At 38.0% G+C, this 26056-nt stretch overlaps 1 protein-coding gene across 10 annotated transcripts in view; it reads right to left on the bottom strand.

Moving 5' to 3' along the window:
* arnt2 (aryl hydrocarbon receptor nuclear translocator 2) overlaps positions 1 to 26056 on the bottom strand; it is a 63146-nt gene that overhangs the window by 13670 nt on the left and 23420 nt on the right. For all 10 annotated transcript variants that reach the window (XM_088640709.1, XM_088640708.1, XM_088640714.1 and 7 more), the window contains 6 exons: positions 15017 to 15119; positions 12732 to 12797; positions 12237 to 12322; positions 7780 to 7856; positions 6984 to 7118; positions 3233 to 3307 (listed from right to left, as the gene is read on the bottom strand). In XM_088640709.1, the coding sequence (XP_088496835.1) occupies positions 3233 to 3307; positions 6984 to 7118; positions 7780 to 7856; positions 12237 to 12322; positions 12732 to 12797; positions 15017 to 15119 (542 nt within the window). The remainder of the gene's footprint in view (positions 1 to 3232; positions 3308 to 6983; positions 7119 to 7779; positions 7857 to 12236; positions 12323 to 12731; positions 12798 to 15016; positions 15120 to 26056) is intronic.

The raw sequence follows: 26056 nt of genomic DNA, 5'->3' as shown, positions 1-26056 counted from the left end.
AACCATTTTAGGCTGGAAAATTACAATGCAGACAATTAAGCACATTTGGTTTAAAGAAGGGTGACAAAATGACTTTAAGGTGGAATTAAAAAAAAAATAGAAACATGTTAAGTGTCTGTTCTGTAATACACACATTGCAAAATGTCTATATTATACATCTCAAAGTTCTTTAGTAAATATACTGTACTTTAATACAAAACTTAAAAATTGAATTTCTTCTCGTCTTCTACAGTTATTTAAATCATTAAATGGACAGGGTGTACTCTCGGGAGACAAGGCAGGGGTGGAAGACTTGGAAAGGCAGGGTGATTTAATGGGGCCCCTAATGTTCGTGCCGACCAGGGAAGCAGCAGCAGTCTGGCACACCTTATCTTAATTACTAGACGTTTTTTTACATGGACATTCTTTCCACAGCATTCCTTCTACAGTTAATCAAATGCAGATTCCCCCCTCTTCTAAATTTAACTTCAAATGTTTGACCAAGTAAAAAACAGACTCACTCAAGAGATATGAAAAAAAACACCAATAATAAAAAGAATTCTGTCAAATGTGCAGCAAAATCCAACAAGCACAACTATGAGAACATCTCGTGCAGAACTCACTGCATCATTTATCTTGTCACCCTATTTTTGAAGTTCCAAGGGTTCAATGCTGTACTGAATCATGAAGAATCACAGATCTCCATTTGAAAGAGACACATCCTTTTGTCAACAGTGTTGACCACCACACCCTCGCGTTAAACTTAAAACAAAAACATGATATATAGACAAGTGTTCAAATATGAGCTTCCTATTGAGCAGAAGATAATCTTTTCTCTGGGATTGCAGATAGGACTAACATTGTTATTCTTGGCAAACTCTGTGGATCTGTGTCATCCGGTTCTCCCCTCCTATCAACTAAATACATTGTCCCCAGGAAGCAAAGCCCTTCAGAGGATAGGCAATTTCAATAAAACAGACGACCAATTATTTCAATGCTTCTCCCTTCCTTTAAGCATCAAACTGGAAATGATAACCTAAACAGATGGGGAGGTTAACAACTGTCTCAGCAAATCCAACCGGAGGTCATCAGCCACCTTACGTAATATCGTTAGAGGGGAAACTTCATTGAAACCCCCCAACCTCAGGAAAAGAAATACCACTGAAGTCTCGGCATAAAAAAAACAGGTGTAATAATAAAGTAAAGCACGTCTGGGGTCCTGGGTTCAATTCCAGCAGGGGAGCCTGTGGGCACATTTCCACCATGTGGGTTTTCTCTTAGTGTACCAGTTTTCTTCCACTTCCATCCCGGTTTCTTAATGACCCGTTTTACATGTGTGCCAATGCCCTGAGATTGCCTAGCACCCTGCCCACAGTGCAGCCCTGCCTTGCCCCATTTTCCTGCTGCTTTGGCCTGTGGTTCACCAAGACATGTTTTGGAGGGTTTGACAATAACAATAACTATTAGAAAGAGGTTACAGCGATCATGTAAGTCTCTGGTCCGATAACTGACAAGTTATGTGGTATCAAATCCCTGGTGCAGACACTACTGTTATGCCTTGAGTGAGATGCCATACCCCAGCTGCTCCAGTTCACTCCAGTGGGTACCAGCATCACTAGGGTTAAAGTTCAGCCAGTGAAAACTTGCACACGTAAACACACTAATCCCAGTTTAGTTTAATCTCTGTTATATGAATACTGCAGTCTTCACTGACAGGCTTGCATGGAGTAATGTAATGCCTTGCTTTTGTCAATTTACACTTATCCCAGGTAGAGGAGACTGGTTTTAACTGGCTCTTTCTTAGAAACAGACGTACTAGCATGTTTTTAGTTGTACAGTCCAGCCCTGAAGTGCATTAGCTTGTGTGTCACATTTCAAAAGAATGGCAGATTTTAGATTACATGCATTGTCAGTGCATTCCTGTGGCCATCAATAGGCAGAAACGTGCAAGGATAAAGCAGTAACCAGGAATTTATCTCCAGGAGAATGCTTTCTAGGTATGTTAAGAAAGTGTTAGTAATCTGAAAGTGTGTGATCAGAAATAATCACATTCCCAGGAGGGTAGGCTAGATTGAGTTCAACATGCTTTAAATGAAAAGGGCAGATAAACCAAAGTAGACAGTAAACAACCTGTGTAAACTGCATATTAGTAAAATGATATTTTGATCCTTCTATAGATATAAAACAGAATGTTTTGTACTCCTGCATATGAACTGGGCTGTAGTCAGATTCAAAAGCATTCACAAAGCATGGAAAAAACAATGCTGTTTTACACACAAAAACAACTGTTATAAAATAAAAATAATTAATTTAATAAAATATAGAAAAGGTCAAAACTGTTCTGTGACCCAGGGGTCCTCATGAATCAAATGTGCACCTCTGTGAAACACATTTTACACAGAAATCAGTACAAAAGGGTGTTATCTCATATGAAAGGAAATAATGAGTCAAACACAGGGCTTTGCAATTGGGCAAAAAATGACTGAGCACAAGGAAACCAGTCGGGACGTCAGTCACCTCAATACTCAAGAGTCCTGTTAGGAGCTCTAAACAACTGTTCGGGCTGTGTCTCCGTGTTCACGAAGAGTGGAAATGACTGCAACAGTCTTTCCCCAGGTGTCACAAAAAAGGAAAAAGGGCAAGAGCTCTGACGGCAGACTGAAGAGGCGGCAATGTCGTCTTCAAGGGATGTTATTCCCTTTTTATTTTACAATATAGTGGCTCAACACAGAACAGAGTCTTAGGTGAGAACTGATCTTGCAGTTCCTGACAAAACTAAAAAAGGTAAAATTTGATTACTAGGACAAACCATAAAGAAACAAAACAACTGATTTTTAAAGATGCTGAAGGGTCACAGTTGTCAATGTTTTAAACACTTTTAAAAGAGCTGCACATGATCAATTGGAAATATGCCTGGTTGATTAGGATCACAATGGTGTTAAGACTATAGTGGACAACACGTCTGTATTGTTTACATTCAAACTGTTTACTTGTACATTGTCTACTGTTTGTTTGTTTATTGTCTTGATGCACTGTCTGCACTTTGTGTTTTCACACTTGTTTTAACAATCGAGAGACTTTCTGTAAGTAAGAATTCCATTGTACCAGTACATGTACCGGTTACATATGGCAATAAAGTACAAGTTCAAGTTTTATTGCAGACTGGGACTGACAGAATAATTACAGTCATGAACTAGTATTCTGACCTTCTTTACTGCTTTAACATGTACTATGTAGAGGGAAATAAATATACCTGTTGAAAACTCTCCCTCAGGTGGCTCTGATCCTCTGGATGGCAAAACTCCAAGATATCTTTTCCCAGAAGATCCTAGTAAAAACCACAGAAATGTATTAATAAGGGAAATAAATGTAAAATCCCTCGAAGTAATATTCGGAGGACATAGTATGCCAGAGGCAGTTTTACCACCCCACGTTGCAATACCTGGACAGCTTCCAAGGAATAAAACTGCAAGCTCAAAAACACACAACAAGTTCTAAGGATACACGCACTTCATAAATGTACAGGCAGTTAACAGAAACAGCATCTAAAATATCAAACGTCTGACAGATGCTAAGACTGTAAGCTTAGAAATTAAGTCCAGTCTCCAGCAGAGCTGGATGCGCTTACAGATGTGGAAACAGTTGTGGCTGTTACTGAATGAAGTGCAGTTTTTCCCAAATCTAAAGCCTGAAAAACTGAAACGTTGGGAAAAATAACCTGCAAATTTTAAGTGCCATTAAAAGAAATTGTGCTTTAAGAATGAAAATATATTATATGACCATTTATAATCTCTTAAATATTGCCTTACAAAAGTATTCAGGCCCTTCAAATGATGTTTATACTGTTTATTAAAATGAACATTTCAATCAAAGCTTGAACATTTAAACTGAATACTCTTACAGGTGAAAGAAAAATGTCAGAATATAAAGGATAATCAATAATTAAAATGCAGCATCAACAGGTTGGTCATATCAGTGTTCAAGTAACTACTTGGTGGAAGCAGCTTGACAGAATTAAAGCTCTTTTTAATAAGATTGAGCATTCAAGCTTTGATCAAACATATTCATATCTTTTGTAATTCAACAAAATAGATCACTACTGAGTGGCTGTGAATCTTTCACAAGGCAATGTATAATAAAATACACAATAATGTATGCCTTATTTTATTATTCAGCACAAGTAGACTCATTTTGATGTATGTTAATAATTAAATCTCTGAATGAATGTAAATTATCTGGTACCAGGCTCATCTACAGCTAACTTATTTGCCACAAGAGTAAATACAGTACCCTATCAAACATAGCATTATTCATTTTAATGAATCACTGCACTTCTGCAGTTGCCTTTGCATCTATTGCAAATATTCATAAAAACAGACGAAGAACACTGTACATATCCAAAGTAAGCACTGCAAATTTTGTTAGTTGTCTGAAAGACTTTGCACGTCAGCAAGTTAGCAACAAGTTTCCTGTTTTGATAGCTGATTCCATGAGGTTTAGTTTTAAAACTGCAGAACAGAAGAATAGAAGAAGGCTCCACGGCCGAAACGTTGTGTTCTCTTTCTTCTTTTTTTCAGCATGGAATAAACCTATAACTTGTTCCTTTGCAGCCTACGCATGCTGACGCAGCTACCCACCAGAAGAATAGAAGTACACACAGAAGTCAAAACCATCCCAATGCCCTTTTTATTTCACCTGTATACAATAATAATGAATTAAAAAATGTAGTGACTGGAACTAGCTTTAACCAGCATGGTAACAAAAAACACATACTAACTGCTGGTACCACCATATACATTTATCAATGGAAAAAGCTTAGTGTTTTATTCCATTTTTCTGTTATTGATTTATCAAATCTTTCGTATTGGTTTTGTTGGCATATACCTTTCATTTTTCATTTCTACTTGGGACTCAAGACAAAGGCTTTGCTCCACAGACAAAACAATAAAACAAGGCCCTATGGAATTAAAGCAGTTCCCGTGTGAACTTCTAGAAGCTTCTACTTTTCTGAAGCATCCAGTGATGTGCTTGCCATGACAGTCTAGCCATCTGTTATTAATTATCTGTCCCTTTGCCATTTTATTGATAATTTACATAAGACTTGAGAACACACTTTTACATGCATTTTTATTTGTTTTCACAACAATTTTTATGTTACTTTTTTTGTACAGTCTGTTAGCCATTTGGTGCCTAACATCTAGTGAAGCTTCTATTTTGATGTCAGAGATGGTCCTGCAGACTCATGGGTGAACTATTCCCACTCTTTCTTTCCCTCCCGTCAGTTGTGGCTCTTATATAGTGCTGATAGGCTTCCCAACACAACAGAGTCACATATTTATGCATCACTTGTAAATTCATATTATTCTAAACGTATGTACTAAAAAAAAATATTTTAAAACTTTCTGTTCTACAACACCACTTTTGTTTTTAGACAGAGGGTTGTGGGAGTCTGAAACAGGCCATTCAGCCATGTTTTTGAAGCTGATAACTAGGCTTCTTACAAGAAGCAGCTGGTTGAGATCCCTGAAACAATTGGCCACTAATTACCAAACAAGTAAGCCGGACAGAAGAGTCTCCACTCCTTTGTAACCTCTATGTTCTAATTGAAATAATGAATATTTGGAGAAAATCCCCATTGCTATTCCCATTTTCCAATGAAATTTCCATTCAAAAATCAGTAGAAACTCGAGTCTCTTATACAACAGTTTTTTTGAAACAACAACACAACCCTCAAAACTGAAAACCAGCTTTGCTTCTACAATACTATATCCCCTTATGTATTCAAAACACATACATGTAAAAAGGTCCATTTGTGACCATCTTAGCATTGATAATGCCAAATGTTTTTGAGCAGCCTTGAGTATAGAAGACTAGCTCCTTGTATCTTGGTCACATTAACTTGTATTCAACAAGCCATTACTACACACACCTTCATTTGCACACTGAACTATATTGTCTATTTTGACTCTTGCCACTAATTGTTCTCCACTTTTAAGGTTCTAGTATTACATGACCATCACTTTATTTATCCTGATGTTGGTTTCACAAATAAGGTAAAAACCCATCATGGTGTTTTAAAGGGAAATTGCAGTCCCAATTTCTGAGACCAGTCATTAAATCCTGGTAACAAAATACATTTTTTGATGTTATTTTTTTTTTTACAAATTTCAAGTTAAGCACAAAACTGTGATGTTGGTGAAAGTACTGTAAGTTGCATGTTGTCGCAATTCCCTTGTCTTGCCACCAGCAAGAGCAACAGTTCCCATGAACTGTGACATGAAGCGCCCATTCCTATTCACTAGTCATTGTAATAACTAATTAATGTGATGTACGAGCGAATACGTACAGGTTGTGCAGAAGACGTTTCACTGCAGAAATGTTAACAAGTATGTCGTATTTGTTGGCAAAACCGAACTCTCAAAGTCGACAGCAATATTTCTATTAGATTAAAAGAGACATATTCACAAGCCTGCTTCTTTACAATGTAACAGGGCTGCTTCACATCATCAGAAGTTTTGTTCTGATGGAAATTTAATCTATTTTGTGATGTAAATGGGAGGTTTTTACAAGTTAGTGTACATTTTACTTGTTGTGTTTTGAAATGCACTCATCAATGCTGATTCTTTTTAACCCCAAAATATAAAAATAGCATTGCAGTTCCCCTATAACAGGACATGGATATACAGTCTAATTTATGAATAAGCACTGATGTGTCCAGATAAGATTTATGTTTCACATCCCACAGAATTAAACAGGATAAATTAAACCATAACTCAACTGTGTGTCTGACTCAGATAGCTTTTGTTGAGCTCCAGAGGGTAAAGGACAAACAGATTTAGAAATCATGAGACTTCCTGTTATACACCCCACACTTTTAAACATTGTTTTGAAGAAATACACAAACAAAACACCACACTTCCTGATCCTCTGGAAACAAAATGCAAAAAAACACAACAGTTCTAAGCAGCCAAGTGAGCTGCCTACCAAGCAGGACAGGAGCTAACCTGGGGTTGATATCCAATGACGTTGATGCAGCGTGGGTCCACAAAGGTGATGATACCATCAGAACTGTGACGAGACAGGAACTCTGTGGGCACCGAGAGCCCATTCATGTCCATTGATACCGGAGAGCTGGTAACCTGGGACCAGAGGAGTCATAGAATAAGTTTATAGTTTCAAAAATGTTTTAGATGGCCATGCACTTGTATACATGTCCTTGCGTCTTCTAAACCAGGTAAGTTGTTAGTGCAGCTTTGTTTTACAACTTACAAGACAAGGAATGTATTAAAGGAATCGTAGTCAATAGTTCTGTTTTGCCTGACTTTAACATAAATGTAAGAACAAATCTAACAGTACTTGAACCTGAAGCATGAGAATTTAAGATTGTTTTTCTCATAGACCACATATGATTGTTACAGTAATACGTATTTTCTCAGCACAGTGATCTGGCTTGTGACACAGATAAGGTACTGTTTTCAATTTAAAAAAGCTGATTATTTGAAAGTTAACAAAATAACCTGAGATAACTGTGAAAGTGTAAAGATTATTTTTAATATATAATCTTTACTTCTACCACGTAAGATACTGTAGCACACCAAAAACTCAAAGTATTAAAACCATCTGAAATCAAAATACGTTCATTATACTTTGCCAATGTAAAACTGGCTTGAATACACTTTGCAAGGAATGATGCATATTTCCACTACTTCTTCAAAGGACATATAGCCTTATTATATGAGATATTACTGTCATTGGGTATTCTACAAATGATTTTGTTGTGGCAATGGAATACCCTCATACCTGGAGCCTTCCAATCGCCACAAGGCAGTATTTACTGGTCTGTCCAGCTTCTGTATCCTCATCGGGAATAGTCATCCCTAAAAATCAGAAAGCATGTTAATTTGATCCTGCCCTCTGCCTCACTGTAATTATTCCTTTACATGAAATTGGAATCTGAATGGTTGTAAAAAAGCATTTGGGGAAAAATAATCTGATAATGACCGATATAGAATTGGATGGACTTTATGAAGAAATTAAGTGAATTATTATTGCATCACCTTCATCATAAAACAAATTTAAATATGTTAGATAACACTGATAATTTGGTGCTCTAGTAAGTTCAAAATATCACGTTGTTGGGAAGCACGATTGTGCACGATTGTGCTCTGTGTACCCTATGGCGTCACTCAGTTCAGCCTTCTTTCTGGCGTCACTCAGTTCAGCCTTCTTTCTGAAAACTAGTCATAGGATTACAATTACTTCACTGTTTCTGAAAAGACTTCCAATTACATTAGCAGTTAATACTCAAGATTAAACAATTCATTATTGGACAAGACAAGCTAAACACATTTAAGAGAAACATTTTACACAACTTGGAAGAATCCACAATATTTTCTTTCGATGTACTAAATTACCAGAAAGCACCTTCCTGTTATTTTCATACAAAGAATCAAAGAAATTCAGATAATGGTGAATAATAAAAATCAAACTCTGCAAAAAATGTTTTATACCAAGATTGCAAGCACACAGTAATCCCACCAGGAAAAATAGCTGAAAATGACTTTGTGGAAATGATCAATAAACTATGTTCTGCACATAAGCACATGCTTTTATAGGAAGAAATCCAAAGTATTGTCTTGCTAAGTGATGCACTGTACTCTTTAAAACACAGAAACACCAGAGGTACAAATATTTATACTTTGTCAATTGCTCCAAAGTCAGCTCAGTTCAGCTGACTGAGTTGAAGAAGTTCAAGTGTGTAGCTGCGGCACCATGCATAGGCTGCAAAGGAACAAGTAAAGGTTTATTCCATGCTGAAAAAGACTAAAATCTTCCACTTGAAGAAGGCTCCACAGCCAAAACATTGTGTCCCTTTTCTTTTCAGCATGGAATAAACCTTTACTTGTTCCCTGACTGTGGGTTAACTCTTTGGAGCTCTCTGTTCCCTTCAACAATCACAGCACTTACACAAGACACCATAATAAATCCATCCTGACACATTATATGTTTCAAAGATAGAAACCACCTGAAAAGCCTTTTAGAACATGTCATCACATGCAGCTAACAATTTCAGAGTTCTGGATGTACAAGAAAAAAAGACTCCTTTGACTATGACTGATTGCGTCATGATATGACTGAGAGCGTGAGACTTCAAGTATACTTGCATAACTGGTGAGTCAAATTCCAAAAGAAGCACATATTCCAGATTAAACTGCAGTGTGTAAACAAAGAAAAAAGTCTTTATACCAGACACATTTACATAGTTTTGCTTTTACAGAACAACACATTTATCAGAGTACACTCCTCAGAATGTCCACTTTTAATTAAACCAATGACTTAAAAGCTTAGTTTGTTTAATGTGATGCCTAAGACAGCATTACGTAAACACTGCCAAATGCTGCAAAATATGTTTTTCTGTACCAAACATACAGTAAAAGGCAGGTCTAAAAAATGTAATAATAAACAAGCCATATGTACTCAACAGTCTGCAAAAAATGTGAGAAATGGCTAAACGGGATAAAAAAACAGTGATAAAGAATTCTAGTGTCCTCCAAAAATACTGGACAGCAAAATCAATTATTTCTATTATTTTTGCTTTGCAGTCAAGCAATTTGAATTTGTAATCACATTACTGACATGAATAGCAAATACAGTCTTTTCTGATTCAACACATTTCCTTAAATGAGAATCGGCCATAAACCAAGTGATTTATTAGGGAAAGCTTTTTTGATAATGGGAGTGGATGCTGGCTATAAGACGACTCAAGTATTCAGGAACTAGTCACATGGGTAGAGTCCTCAGTGCAGCAACACACACGTGGGATGCTGGCATATTCACTCAAACAGTGGCATCAGTCTTCGTCTAACCTGCATATGCAAGAAGGTTGCATATCAGTGCTCAGCTATTATACATTTTCATTCTTTGGAAACTGATAGAAATATTGCAGTTACATTGAGTGACAAAGGTATGACTAATTCTGCTAGTGTGTGTGGTACAAGTGAAAAGAAAAGGAAAGCTATTACTCCAGAAGAAAAGCTTGAGGTTATAAAGCGATACGAGAAAAATGAACATGTGATGTACACTAAGTGTACAAAATATTTGGGACGCCTGCTCTTTCCTTGAAATAGACAGACCAGGTGAATCTGGGTAAAAGCTATAATCCCTAAAGGATTTCACCTCTTAACTCCACTTAAATCAGCACAGATGAAGGAGAGGAGACAAATTAAATAAGCATTTTTAAGGCTTGAGACAATTGAGACATGGATTTTGTATGTGAGGGAGAATGGGCAAGAAATAAAGATGTAAGTGTCTTCAAACAGGTGTGCTGGTTTGAGTGTGTCAAGAACTGCAATGCTGCTGAGTTTTTCAAGCTCAACAGCGAGCCATGTGTATCTGGAATGGTCCTGGAATCTGGAATAATCCACCACCCATAAGACTTCCAGCCAATGGTGAGCCAGCCATAAAATATGGCACATTGATGAAAGAGGATGACATGAATTGTGCAGATCAACAGATGGTCCACAGTTAGTCAACTGACAGCTCATTACAATGTTGGTGCCAAAAGACCCATAAAAGAATGCACAATTTGTTGCACCTTGACACTTATTTCAGCAAAAAAACTGTCGTTGCAGTGGGCTAAGGAACGAAAACATTGGACACCGGAGAATTGGAAAAACATTGCCTGCTTTGATGAATCCCAGTTCCTACTACTTTACGCTGATGGAAGGACTAGGCTATAGAGAAAACCACATGACAAAACTATTCTAAAATTGCCACGGTGTACAAAACATTTTTTGTTTTTTTTAAACAATGTTGATGTTGTTTACCAACTAATGCATTCTTTCCTTGTATTTTAGCCTCTTTGTACAGTATGTTTATTTTCATGTACTGTTTTACATTGTTTAAACTAATGTCATCTTGCACCACTGCCATTAAATTTCATTAAGGACTACAACAAGGCACTCTTTAAGTTCATCAAATGAACTGGAAGAATCACAAAATGAAAGAATCTTAATGTACTATTTCCTGTACGTACTTTTAAGGATTTGGTTTAAATGGATTACAGCTATGGGTGACTGCCTGTCCCTGGGCAAAAGATTTTGATCAGCAACAATGATTTTAAACTCTGAACAGGATCCATGTCTGCATTTCAGGTCAATAGCACACAAGCATTAAAAACTGTTTCCTGGGATGAAGTTTACAAATAAGTGTTATGCACCTCCCACTGTAATTTATCTGGGCTCTGGACCTCTGACCGAGTTGTGGGTAAAAATGTTGGTTTGTTACCCAGGATCAAGTACCTTGTTCAGAACAGCAGCAGACTGCTCCAGCAATCTCCACTGTGTTAACTTAGTATGTAAAAAATAGGCAACAGTAACCTCTATAATATTGCTTTGGATAAAAGTGTCAAAATCCACTCATTGCTGGCATGACAGAGGGGACATTAAATTGCTTCTGTGGAAAAACAAACTTGTTTATTGTGCAGGAAAAAACAATCAACTGGGCTTAGAAATTACATAGAGCTCTTCTCTAAACAAAATGTCAGCAATAGTAATATGTCAAAAGTTTCCATAGGATCTGTTTAGATGCACATGAAATTGTTACTTCCTTGAACAAATGCCCAAGACACCCACACAAAGCTATTTCCTTTTTTGTTATTCATGCTCTAAAGCAAAAAGAAATGTTGCACAAGTCTAAACAAAGCTTGTAACACTTTCTAATGGAGATGCATTCATTAGCTGGAGATCGCATACCTGGAAACTGACCCAGCATTTGTCATCACATATGTAATGTATCCTAGGAGCCCTTGTACTCTCTTCCCCTTCCATCTGTATTCCTCCTGACTACCACTCTCTTCCTTTCCTGTTCGGCCAAGATCCTGTGCGTCATTCCTGACCATTCTCTCCTTTTCCCTTCAGTTTGCCTTCTTCCCTGCCTTTGTTTTTAACCTCTCTGTCCCAGTATATTTCCAGTCCTACCCTATACACTCTCATGAACTCTCCTCTCCTTCTTCGTCAGACTGCTCTCCTCCAGGTCCCATTCATTCTTGTCTCTGTCTCAAAGGTTTATTTGTATTCTTACCCCTTTTTGAATCATATTTCTATATTACTGTATATTCTGTAGGTAATAAGGATGTCTGTTGAGCAAATAGTTTACTGCTGGTAAAAATGGACAAGAAAGATTTGTTTTAATTAAGGTAAAACATTAATCACTGGCCAATGGCAGAGATTAACAGCAGTGAAAAGTGCTTGAAATACCTGCAGGTGGCCAGGCTTTGATATAGCCGGTACAGTGGACCACAGAATACTGTGCTTCTCCTTCTTTTGAAGGTCCCAGGCCATTTCTACAAATAAAACAGATAAAACATTTTATTATCCAATTAGACAAACCTCATAAGAGGAAAAATACAAAACTTCCTGACTGGCAGCCTCCCCAAAACTCAAACAAATGCCTTATAATGTCAGTAATTCAAACAAAAACACAAACAAATCTGTTTTCTGTTTAAAAGGCCTGATTTCAGTCCAGTGACTAACTGAAAAGGTTGAATTGTGTAAGAATGGGATGACGGCTAGAACAGACTGGTATAAAGGTGAAGATTTCAGGCTAATTCCTCTTTCCTTGCAAATAGAACACACTTGGACTTGGCTTACTGCCCACTGTGATGTTGTTCAGATTTTAACAAAAGTAGTTTTGTAACAGTTTGCATTTGTATAGCTGCCAGACAACAACAGAATGATTCCTATGAGTCTTACCTATATCTCTTCCTCATGTTAGACAGCCGGTTTAATGATATGTGGTCTAACGGAGCACTGCCGCACCTATAGTGAAAGGGGGAAAACAAACGAGAAGAATGTTTTTATTGCTGGTACTGCATTTCTGAAATCGTGGGACTGCCCTGAGCCTGCAGAGATAGGAGCCACAATAATTATCCAAAAAGGCTTTGTTAGCGAGTTTGTTCTGGAATTAGCTTCTCCCCTGATGCTCTCAGACTACTCCAGTTGCTGTGCTCCATTTGGATTTCCTTCCCAAATTACAAAGAAATGATGTAACTGCGGACTTACTGCTTGGAATCATGGGGCACTCCCTGTGTTCAAAGAAAAACTCTGAAATCTCTCATGACAGCAATATCATCTTCCAGGTAAATTCTATAGAAGAGGCTTAAACACATTTCGTTATCATTTTGTATTTTTCTAAACCAATTTTACCAGAAGCATCTATAGGGCTTAAAAACTTTAAAAGATAAAAGTTTTAAACATCCAGCTAAAATCTTAATACCCAGATAATTTCCCCATCTACACAGTTGTACATTCAGAACTATAATAAGAACATTAGATCCTGTAAAAACATCCTTTCCATGTAGATGTTTACAGTCATGTGTATTTTAGCACTCCACTTATGGGACAGGTGACAGCTTTGCTGCATCAGTCACATTTTACATATTTATTTCATTTAAAATAACGTCACATGGAATACTTAAAGAGTTCAGATTCTGGGACAAACTACAATCTTCATTGCTTAGTAAGGCTGTTGAACGGATGTAGAAAATACATATTTTCAATTGACAAACAATTTGATTCATTGATAACATAACTTTCACCTTTCAATGATAATGATAATGTTGCTTTATTAGCCCTATACAATTTCTTAGGAATTCATCTTTTCACATACCCCAGCTTGCTCTCCATGAGACACAGTCACACAGACAGGGAGAGAAGCTTTGGGGTCAGAGCACAGGGTCAGCCATTGTACAGCGCCCCTGGGGGTTAGTACCATGGGGTTAAGGGCCTTGCTCAGGGGCCCAACGGAGTAGGATTATTCTGCCAGCTACGGGATTTAAACCGGCAACCTTCCAGTCACAGGCACAGATCCTTAACCACAGAGCCACCGCTCTGCTCCGCTTTCATTGTTAAATATATGAGAAACTATATTACATTATTCTCTATTAAATCTCTATTCTCTAAATCAGTTCATTCAAAACTCATTAAAAACATTGAACAAACCTCTTAACCTCTACATTAATATTTTGTTTTTAAATTTGAAAGTGCCAAATGTGTTTTGTCACCCCACAACCGCACAAAAGGGGCGAATGAGGAAGTGCAGGCAGACTCCTCCGACCGACCCACCTTCAACTCACTTGTCTTTTAACACGTCACAGGCATCATGGTCCCATGCTGCAGCTTCAGCTCTGATTGGAGGAGAGGCACGTTGCTCACCGATAGCATCTCAAGCCTGCGAGTGCCACTAAGGCCGCAGGGGGCACTCTGCCACAGAGAGCCAAGAGAGCTCTGGCCCACTATTACCTCCCTACCCTCAGCGGACCTCAGTCAGTGTGCCATTGGGGAATCCTGGTCACGAGTTGGCTAGTGCCATGGCCCAGGCCTGAGCCTGTGGTCATAGGGCTCAGCCTATGCTTGGACAACTGGTTAAGCTACTCTGGAGATCCAGCATCAACAGTGTAAGAAGTGAAAAAAACACTACTGGGGTTTTAGAAGTGGGATTCTTTTTGTATTCTAACCACGTTCAAAGCAATCAGCTGAAATTGTGACAAATGTGAACAGCCAGCTCATACAGGTAAAGAACTGTTATAGAGCAGTTCAGCCTGGTTACCCCAGAGGAGGAATGAGCTGCATTCAAATCAAGAAGTGATGTTTCCATCCAACTCAGTATATTCTTTTTATATAGCAGATTTTAGATAATGTGGGCAACACAAAAACGTCTTCACCTTTTGTGTATTTGTGTTTCTAGGACAGGTTTTCTGTCTAATCAATAGACAAAAATAGAATAAAAATAGTTTTCTTAACAGTTTAATTCTAGCTGTTAAAGGTGAGCTCTGCGAATTATGTTTCTTAACACTCGGCCCTTCCATTTAACAACTGGGAGGAAACCAATACCCTGTATTACTTATGCCTCCTAAATAGATAAGAGGGAATTTCCACGTCCCATGTCTCACTATATAGAGTACATCAGCAGTGTGGAGATGCATGTATAAAGCAGTAGCCCTTGAGCATGTACAGTATGCGCGCATTCGTATCGATACCTCATTCTGCAAATAAAAGACCTTCTGGATCCCATGCACATCCTCATGGAGGACTGCTGACCTTCCTTCTTCACAGTACCAGTCTTCAGATCCAGGATTCGCCCTGTGTGGGAAGAGAAAGAAAACTTGTGGTTCTTTCTTTCTGTTCAAGTTGTTATTGTTCTTTCTAGTCCCTGTTTCACAGAAAACCCTTGAAGTAATGTTGCTCAGGACACAGCAGCAGCAGGAAATCCACAAATCCCACTGAGATACACCACAGATTTTAAGACTTCATGAATTACCTTAACTTCACCACCCTCCCCAATGACGATCTTTCCTAGTCCATGCACACTTGCACCCATGTTCTTCCCAAATCCAACTGCACATCATCTTGAATAATTTATATTAAACATCCTGAAGCAATCCAAGTGAAATACCTAGCTCATAAGTACAGAAACATCAGTCCATGTCTTTATCCCACTGGCAGGCTCAATTACATAGCTCTAAAAGAGCCACAGCCAGCACAATTATTATTAATAACTAAATCAGTCAAAAATCATTAATAACAGCACATCCTTAACGGCATGGTATTTTGTAAATGTTATAGAATAAATTTTGCCACAATGAAAAATGCAACCCTATAAGTTAATGCAGAAGAGCCTATTTTTAACATTTTTCATATCTGCAACTGATAGAATAAACTAAAAACATTAGAAAATAAAATTATGATTAAAACAACTTTGTTATAATCAAATCAGTAAAGAAGTCACAAGCCTTCCAAATCTAATTCCACTAAAAATGTTTTAATGACAATGGAATTTCCTTGGAATTTGTTACCTCCTGGGGGAATTCCAGATTATATGAAGTAGCGTCAGGATCCTTCAAAATGTACTTCTATATTCAACTCACAACAAATGGAATTTGTTCTTCTCCATAACATTTTAATTGTCTTCAAACATAAACTTGTTTACAAGGGATCAGACGGGGTCGGAAAACAAATGCCAAATGTTTCACGTTAAATACTGTAGCAAAGACTGAGAAGTAGTGAGGGCTGAGAATTTCAAAAGGAAAACACATCTAAAATGAGCCAAACCAGCGAAGCATAACAAAAAAAGATTATTTTCAACTGCTGGGAAAAATGTTTTCTATGACTAGGGCGACTGGAAAAAATCAGTTAACTTGTTCACTCATTTTCATACACTACAATAAATATAGGCTTAGAGCATCATTCAGCTGCTTTCAACAAAAATTGAAAAATGTTGTTGAAAAAGTTTCTGATACACTGTATATATACCCATAATGTACCCCAAATGTGAGAAAAACATGGTTTTAACGTGGCTCTTATAAGCAGCATCTTTTTGGGGAAATTAAACTCCCAGTGCGAAAGGATTTGAGTTGATTGAAATAATGGCTCCTGTACATATAGATTCTACAGCTCAAAATAGCTTCAAATGCTGTGCAACGGGAGTTGAACTGTCATGTCTAAATTTTTATGTTTAAAAGCCTGAATCATCTGCCCATTATCTCCTGAACTGCGGCACCTGTGTGCTGTAAAATCAGAAGAAAATCTGGGATGAAAATGCAGGATATAATAGCAGTTGAAACAACATGGGTCTACTGTGTCCTGATGAAGTAAATAAGGAAGATATACATTACTCTACATTAGGCTGTATGAAAGTATCATAATAAACACATTCAGTTAGTTAACCAGACAGAGATGGAAGCTAAACGTTGTCAGATATTCCAAGCCCACTGCCAAATACTAGTTTGACAACAGACTCACCTGGCAGCATGAACTGTATAACAGTCTTTATGTAGAATGAAAAGCAGTGAAGGCTTAGAAAGAAAAGAGTAAACTGCCACATACTGCAGCTGAGGCAAAAGGCATAAAACATCACTATGCCACAAATTCATCAAGTCATTTCTTCATGAGCTTCCTCACAAACACATGCTCAGACTAAACCTTCAGTTTCATCTATACCATATTGTTGCCCCTGAAGACACAGTAATGAAGTTCCATTGTGACCCTACAGCACGTGTAAGGCGTCATGATGCGCAGTCTGTTAGACAAAGAGTTAAGTACCCTGAATACACTATTTGTTCTGAAACTTGTGTATTGTGTATCACCATCCCTGCCAAAAAGACATGTTTGGTAACAAGAGTACAAGAGTCTAAAGAACACTAATAAAATACACAAATCTGTTCCATGATCACAAATTTACTGAAACATCTGAGTTTAAGTAATTAATCCTACCAAATGATTAATAATGAGCAGATCTAAGTAAAACATGGATAGATGCCAGTACATTGCAGGGCGCACACAAGTATGCAGGGACAGATCAGAAATACCAATTAAGCTTTAGCATGACTTGGGAAGGTAGGAGGGAACTTCAGCACTATGAGTGTTAAGTCCATATAAACAGACATAACAGGTAAACTCTACACAGAAAGTAGTCCTGTCCAGAATCAATCACAAGAGCTAGTAGTGCTAAAAGTCATGTCAATGTGCTGCTCACAAAACAGCATTTTAATGCAGTCTATTTACATATAAGCAACATTCCGTAAGTTAAACCCAACATTCAGATTTGATAAGGCATTTGAAAACACCTATGACTATCCCAGAGGAAAATAAAGCCTGAAATGAAATTGGATTGAAATCGAAATGTTCAAGCAAACCACTTAAACGGGAAATCTTAAAGCACATATTAAGTAATACTGAGTGTATTCCAAATTTCCAAAGTTCCAAATGGTTTTAGGTTTACTTGTTCCTAGGCTATAGCATGTTGACTGCCAACACTTCCTCACATGAGAATGCAAGCAGCCTCAGGTGACCTCAAACAGTCCCAAGCTCCACATCCACAGATTACAGCAGCTTGAAAGCACTCTCTGTGATGGAAGCTTTAACCTCAAAGACCCACCCCCACCCCCACCCCCTCCACACAAAAGGAACAATCTTTTCCCGGACATTTGTTGCGCAACTCCAGCGATGTTTTTAAATGCATCAGTAGGGTGACTAACACTCGCACCAAATGGCACGTTTCAGAAACAAAAACAACCCCCCCCCCCCAGAAAAAATATTTTCTTTAAAACCACAAAGAAAAAGAATGTCCTGTAGGTGAGGTATGTATGCCATCACCAGTTAAGAGAAATGCTTTCCATGATTTGTTTGCACGATTTAATGAAACCCAGTAGGAGGATAATCTAAACTAAAGTGAATTTAATTTGTCCTTATACCACAGAAATTAGTCCCTATAAACATGCACACGAGAACATTGGACAGCAATGAAGCTGGCTACCTCTATATCCTTGTTAAAGGGTCTAATCCCATATTTGATTCATGTCAGATGAGTAATGTTGTATTTTGAGCACACCAGCGTTTGGCCTCACTGGGTTCGTGCCTGGAGTGCCCAGACATATTCCTGAACTGCCCTGAAAAAGGCGGACACACCGCAGGACAGGATTACTTTGGAAGCAGTTCTACCGGGCTCCTACAGGTCCCAGCAGGAAGGAGGAGGGAAACACAAATACCCAGCGCTGCTGCTTCTCCTACTGACAGAGCAATCAGGAAAACCCTAGCGAGATTATTTTTCAATCAAAAATGGAAACGCCAATAAAGGTTTTTTTTGAAAAACAAAAGGAAATGAGCAAGGTTTGAAGAACAAGGAGGTCAAGACAATGACCGCATCAGACATAGTGTCCAAGTTAAATTCAGGCTGATGGTGGGTAATACCCTGAAGAATTAAGATTTTCTACTTGGCAAACAAGGTATCAGATAGCGGTTTTCCACATGTATTTCATAAAACCTGAACAAACATCTTCAGAAAATTGAAAGTCTGCAAATACACAGGGTCATAAAAGAGGGAAAAGGTGAAAAGGGCAAGATGAAGATGGATAAAAATAATTGTAATTTTAACGGTGTGAAGGCAGGTTACACATACCATACATACCACTGTCCTCAGAACAACCCCAGCTGCAAGTCTGCTGTTCTAGTGTAAAGCCTGGGGCCACACAACAGACTTGCTGCTTGACCTACTACAGTCCAGCTTCCACTCATCATGCCTGACAGAAACTGCTCTCCTCTTCATTACCAATTCTCTTCACTCAGCTTGTGCTGCCTTCTTCTTTGCTGAATTAATCTCTCTGCTTCCTCTTACACTGATGGATACTTTATTCTCCTGTCAACAATGACCTGGAAATGTCTGGCACGTCTCACACCCAATTCCCCTCCTATTGCACTGATCACAAACCACATCTGGTAAAGCTGGCTTAACTGTGCAGTGCTGTGGTGCCCCAAGGCTCTGTTTTGGGTCCTGTGCTGCTTTCTGTCATGCCATCTTTGCCCAATTTCTCCTCTCTTTTTCTCTCACTGATTTTCATATCACCTTCTGTATCTGATTTTCTCATGGTCATCTTCTCCTAGATGCACTCCATGAATCTTAAATTCAACCTCTATATTCTGACTTTCTTCATCCTTTCTTCCTCCTCTTTTCACCCTATTTAATTTATTTCTGACTCTACCAACCACCCCCTCCTCTTCTGCCAAGACCCTTGGTGTGTCGCTTGACCCCTCCCTCTCCTAATATAAACACCTTTTCTTCTCTGCCATATTCTTGTCATTTCTTCACAGGAATCATTCACAGAACCTTCTTCTTGTTTGCCACCTACTCTCTTGGCTACCCTTCCTGCCAACACTAATTCACTCTACTCGCCTGGAATGCTGAAGCTCAATTTGTGTTTTCTTTGCTAAGTTTTAAACCTTATCAAGAAGATTTTTAATTTTTAATATGGTAATATAGTTTTTTAGTACAGTTTAAATGTTAATTATAAACACTAAAGGAAATACAGATGTGTTTACTCTATTGCACTGTAGCCAAAATGTCTGCATAACTTTCATTTTTATTCTTTCATTGTTTGCACCTGTTGCTCTTCCAGCTAGTGTCTTATTAATGGAATAAAATTATATCATCTTATTGTCGCTGACTAATTGTACAATTGGTCATTGTACTTGTACATAATGTAAAAATCATATATGCTGTAAGATGCACCTGGATAATGATATTTAGTAAGATTGAGTAATTCAGCACTCAATCCACTAAGTGGCAATGAAAAAACATATCAGCATGCATTTCATCATTACATGTTTGATACAGTTATTCGCCTCATTATAGCCCAATCAAGAAAATCAGAAATGCTACTTAGAAATAAAAGTAATGTTTAAGTAGCATGAAATAATGTATAGAAAGACAAGCAGCCCCTTGTATACGCATTGCTATTCTACTGTCACAAATATGTTCATGTTTGCTGCTTAATCAGATTATTGCAGCAAAAGAGGTTTAATGCAATGTGTGCACCACTTTAAAACGGATTAAGAAGCATTCCTAACGTCTGGAATTCTCACAGAAAGGTGTTGTATTTAGCCAGCCTATTAAGATGCTGCATAATCCTATTTTCCAGCACTTACAACACATCACTGTAGTTTTCATATGAACAATATTAATCTTGGTAAATGCAACAAAATGCAAACATCTTCTTTACAACACCCTCATCATGAAACATAGGAGAAGACCTACAGCCACCTTCCAGGTTCAATAAAAAAAATCACTACCATACAGTCATCTCCAAAATTACTGCCACCATTGAAAAAGATGAGCTACATAAAAATACAACAGAGGTGATGAGCTTTATTTTATGCTCAAAAATATAGAAAAAACTATATTATTGTATTTTCATATAATTGCTCATAGAAAAAAGCTTTTGGGGAAGCACAGTGGTTCAGTGTTGAGCACTGCTGCCTTGTAGCACTAGGGTCTTGAGTTCCTGGGGTGCTAACTGTGTGGAGTTTGTATAGTCCATCCACATTCAAGTGTGCTTCCTCCCACAGATCCAAAGATATACTGTTAGGTTAATTGGCCCTGTAAATTGGCACTGGTGTGAATATGTGTGTGGATATGTTTGTGTGTGCCCTGTGATGAACTGGAATCTCATCCAGGGTATATTCTGCCTTGTACATGTTGCTTGTTGGGCTAGGCTCCAGAGTCCCCAGTGACCCTGTAGTGGATCAAGAGGTTAGATCATGGATGGATGGAAACAGGTGTATGTTAACAATTCAGTTTATCAGTTGTGAGTTGCAGCTATATTACTAGGGCATTTACCGAAAGGAGTAGGGATGCTAACCCAGTGTCCTGGCCAAATTTTCCCCTGGCCTTTATTAATCGTGCCCTCCTAATAATCTATGAATTGGCTTCATTACTCTGTTCCCCTCCCCACTGATGTGTGGTGAAGGTACTGGTGCATTTTGGCTGCCATTGCATCATCCAGGTGGGTGCTACACATTGGTGGTGGTGGAGAGGGGAGGCCCTATAATCTGTAAAGCACTTTGAGTGGAGTATCCAGAAAAGTGCTATATGTGAGTAACTATTATTATTTCTCTGAATGATAGAGGTGTCAAAATCATACGCAACCCCTGATAATATAAATAACATTTATATTACAAATTACAAATACAAACATACAAATTTAAATCTACATAAACACAACTTTTTATGTTCCTCTTAGTTTTAAGGAAGAATATTGTGGCTTTCCACGGCTTCTTGTTTCATTCGGGTATAACAATAACATGCATGCAATCCCTTTGTCATCCACCACCATCCATAGGGAAAGGCAAAGAACTCACAAATGAAGAGACAAATGGTTGCTGACCTTCATAAATAAGCCAAAGGACACAAAAAAAACTCAACTTGACATTTAAAAGCACTGGAACAGTGGTAAACCTGCTTGGTAGAGGACACAAGTGTATCTTGCCCCCATGCACAGTGAGGAGGTTGGTTTGGGAGGCAGAGAAAAATCCAAGGACCAGAGGTAGAGAATTTTAGAACTTGGTTTCATCTTCGGGTCAGCAGGTCTCTAAATCTATAAATAAGCACCACCAATTGGAAGGGCTACTAGAAAAAAAAAAAACTTTACAGACAGCAACCAACAAATAAGCACCTGGCTCTTGCTAAACAGTACCTGGATTTGAACCAGGTGTTATGGCCAAAGGGAAAAAAATAAAGCCATGAAAAGCAGTAGTGGGTTTGACATCAAAAGAAGGGTGCATATACAGAAAAGAACACCATACATATTGTAAAATATATTGGCAGAAAGATTCTGTAGGGAGTAATGGTAGAAGATCCTTCCCAAATTTATTTTCTATCAATCCTAAAACTTTATAGTAAAAGGCTCAGTGCAGTTATTCTTGCAAGGGGAGGATACATAAAGTACTCCCAAAAATGGGGCCAATAATTCAGACACAGTTTTTATGAAAGTTTTACAAGTACAGATCAGTGACTAAGCAAGTATAATCAAGGATGACTAACATTTGGCATGGATGCAAATTCAAAATATGATTAGATAAGATAGACAATAATACTTTATTATTCCCGTAGGGAAATTGATGATTAAGACTACACTGAACGGATTTCTTATTATATCTGTGAAATGCTGTAATTATTTGAGGGAGAACACATGAATTAAAAAAGACAACACAGATGTCTCCAGTACAACAGATCGAAGCCTTTTGTGTGTCTGCTACATAAAAAGCAGAAACAATCAAGGGAAGGAGGCTATTACTGCCAAGCAAAAATCTTCCCGAAATTGAATGTTTTTATCACTGAGCTGTGCTCTAGCAGTTTTACAGGATCCCAATCACACCTTCAATCTCAGTTAGATGAAGAGCGATATGTTGCAAAACTTACAAATTATGGTTGCAGGCTACAAAAGAAACTGAAATTATCTTGTATGTTATTAATAAAAAAAACACTTCAATTAAAACTAGGATTGCACTCAACTTGTTCAGAGACATAAAAAGACTTAACGAAAACAGATAAATTGTTTTGCTTTGCAGCAAACATCTTCAGAAACATGTAACGCATAGAAAAGCTATGCGGCTATAACTGCCCTGGAGGAATGGGAAGAATCTGAGGCAAAGAGAAAAACAGCAGTCACTAACAGGAATGACGTGACAGAAAAGAAAATGAGACGGGGGGGAACATAAAGAAAGGGCTGGTTTAATCTGGATTGTAAAAAAAAAAAAGTCAGTAGGTTTTTGAAAAACCTGATCATTAAAGCCACGCACGTATCAATATTTTATCTGGACATTCCTCAAGCATGGATATTGAAAAATGATGAAGTCATGCCATTTTTTGTTTGTGCTGATTTTCTGATGTATCAAATTTAATTACCTAAAGTTTATCCTTAGCAATGCCAGACATTATATTGAAATGTTCCATGTAATAAAGCAGAAAGTCAAGAACGTACATTCCTGTAAAGTCAACAGATGACTAAATGAGATGAGCACAATAGCCTCTTCTTGTTTGTTATCCTTCGCATGCTCTTATGATGTAACCCTATTTCTGGAACAAAAAGCAAACATATATACTCCTTTCCAAAGGCACTGGTCAAATTTATAAACACAAATATCTGGTCAACTGCTGAAAGGTGACTCACAGGAAGTCAGTGACGCAACAGGACCAGAACTGGAAAACTATTATCACGGCCTTTACCTTAATAGCAGGCCTATGAAACAGGTACTATAGCATGTAGTATGTAACATATCAATGCGGCTTGAAATTAAATAATACGGGTACACAAAACGTGCCTTCTCATTTCCTTGATAGTCATGTGTATTTGTCCTAGTTGGGTGAATAATTTCTCAACAAAATGCATCTGTCAGTTTTATTAATTTTTCCTTCACAGACATGCATTTCATGTAATTAAAATGTCAAACATCAGAAAATCCTACGCAGGGAAATTGGGTTACCAGAGAAACGAAGTCACGAAGTATTCCCAGGGAATCCAGACCTGATCCAAGTACAGGTTTACCTTGCTAACCGCAGTGCTTATGTCCATTGAAACCCCTGCAGTTGGCAAAACAGTGGTTGGCACCTAGCAAGTACAACAATCACTTGCCAACCACGAGTTAACCAATCTCACATTTGAGTACCCACAAATGTATTTCTGTATTACTGACCCATTATACTTAATTATGTAAGTATGAACCGTTTTACTTTTAGATATCCTCATTACCCCACATGTGTATATTTCCTTTAAGTGTTGCATGTTGCATATATACAGATGCAGCCATTCAAAGTGCAGCGCACGTAGCGGAGGTAATTGGCTACGGCCTCGCGCATCGTGACTCGCGTTGACGCAAAATACCGCGGTACGTGATTGGTTGACCGACAGGGGCGCTCGTGGTGCGTTGGTCGGTCGTAGAAAGATTTAAATGTCTTTGACAGCTTTGAGCTGTCGCCATCAAAGTCTTTAATAAAGATATTACTAATAGTCAATACTTTACTAAATATTCAATACTAAAACAGGCACAGTAAAGACATTAAATATACATATACATACTGTATACAGTACAGTTTGCATACAGTAATATGTTTATGTTCCTAAATCAATCTCTTTTATGAGCATGTGAAAGGCATGGTGAATCGGAGATTCTCAAAAATTACTGTACTTTGCATGATTGGAAACAAATGCGTGATTGTGAAACGCTGTGGTGCTACTTTTACAAAGATGGTCAATGAAAAAAACAATGTGGACCAGGGCAATACTTTGAGTTTACAGCTTGTCCAAGGTCATTCATTATTAATACTATTAGTAATATCTTCGTTAAAGACTTTGATGGCGACAGCTCAAACATGAGAGGGTGAGCTTTATTAGCTCCACCTTGCAGAAATTCCGGATTCTATTATTTTACTTGCGGTACTATACGAGAATTTACGGTAACTTGCGATAGACTACGTAAAGCGCACCGCAAAATAATATGGTATCGCCCGCTTGTTTTGAATGGCTGCATCTGTAGTAGAGTACTACATTTCACACTGACAGCTCCTTGTACAATGCAGTGATTGTGACTAAAATCTAGTTATACTAGATTTCTCTATATATACACACACACAATAAATATTATTATTATTATTATTATTAATTCCTTCCGCTTATGTAGTGCTTTTCTCGACACTCCACTCAAAGCACTTTACAGGCAATGGGGACTCCACTCCATCACTACCAATGTACAGCATCCAACTGGTACACTCACTACATATCAGTGGGGAGGAGAACATAGCAATGAAGCCAATTAAGAGATGAGGATTATTAGGATGCCATGATTGGTAAAGGCCAATGGGAAATTTGGCCAGGATACCGGGGTTACATCCTTACTCTTTTCGAGAAACACCCTGGGATTTTTAATTGGAACAGAGAGTCAGGATCTCGTTTTACGTCTCATCCCAAGGACGGTGTCTATTTTACAGTATAGTATCCCCATCACTATACGATGGGGATTATGACCCACAGAGACCGTAGGGTGAGCTCCCCCTACTGACCCCCCAAACACCTCAGCAACCTTAGTTTTTCCCAGGAGGTCTCCCATCCAGGTACTGTCCAGCTTCAGTGGGTTGCCAGTTGTGTGTTGCAGGGTGATACGACTCCTAGCTTTAAACACTAGTTAAATAAGCAATTTAACTTATGCCATGGGTATAAGCATTTGAGAAAGGGTGAAGAATCTGGTTTTGCTAAGAGTGAAGGATCAGTGATGTCTTTAGAGAATAAAATAAAAGTTCTTCATAAGTTGAGAAGGTCAAAACAATAGCGCTCTTGCTAAATTACTCTGTGTTAATGAATCAACAACTTGCATGATAAAGAACAATAAAGCTGTTATCAGAGTGTTGCCAGTAGTGCGTCTTTACTTAAAGTTTCAAAAACTGTACTGTATAGTATGACATGACCCAAACACTGATAAACATGCATATAATATATACTAAAGCTAAGAGAATTTACAAGCATCATTTGAAAGATCAGGAGTGCTTTGTTAACTTTAAAAATTGCTATTCCACATAAAGTGAAGACAGTTTCCTGTCGAACTGTCTAAAAAGGCTATTTGCCTGATAACTGATACCTCAAAACTGGGCTATTTTTAGCATATGGAATTAGGATTTGTTATGATCTATTATATTTCAGTTTACTCTGGGATTTTTGTGTTAAATATCTGGAGGTGAAAAGAACTTAAGACATTTC

The sequence above is a fragment of the Lepisosteus platostomus genome, chromosome 7 (genome assembly GCF_059453375.1).
Source record: "Lepisosteus platostomus isolate fLepPlt1 chromosome 7, fLepPlt1.hap1, whole genome shotgun sequence".
NCBI classification, from domain to species: domain Eukaryota; kingdom Metazoa; phylum Chordata; class Actinopteri; order Semionotiformes; family Lepisosteidae; genus Lepisosteus; species Lepisosteus platostomus.
Note: the sequence above shows the minus strand (reverse complement) of the source record. Positions and strands in the feature narration are given on the sequence as shown.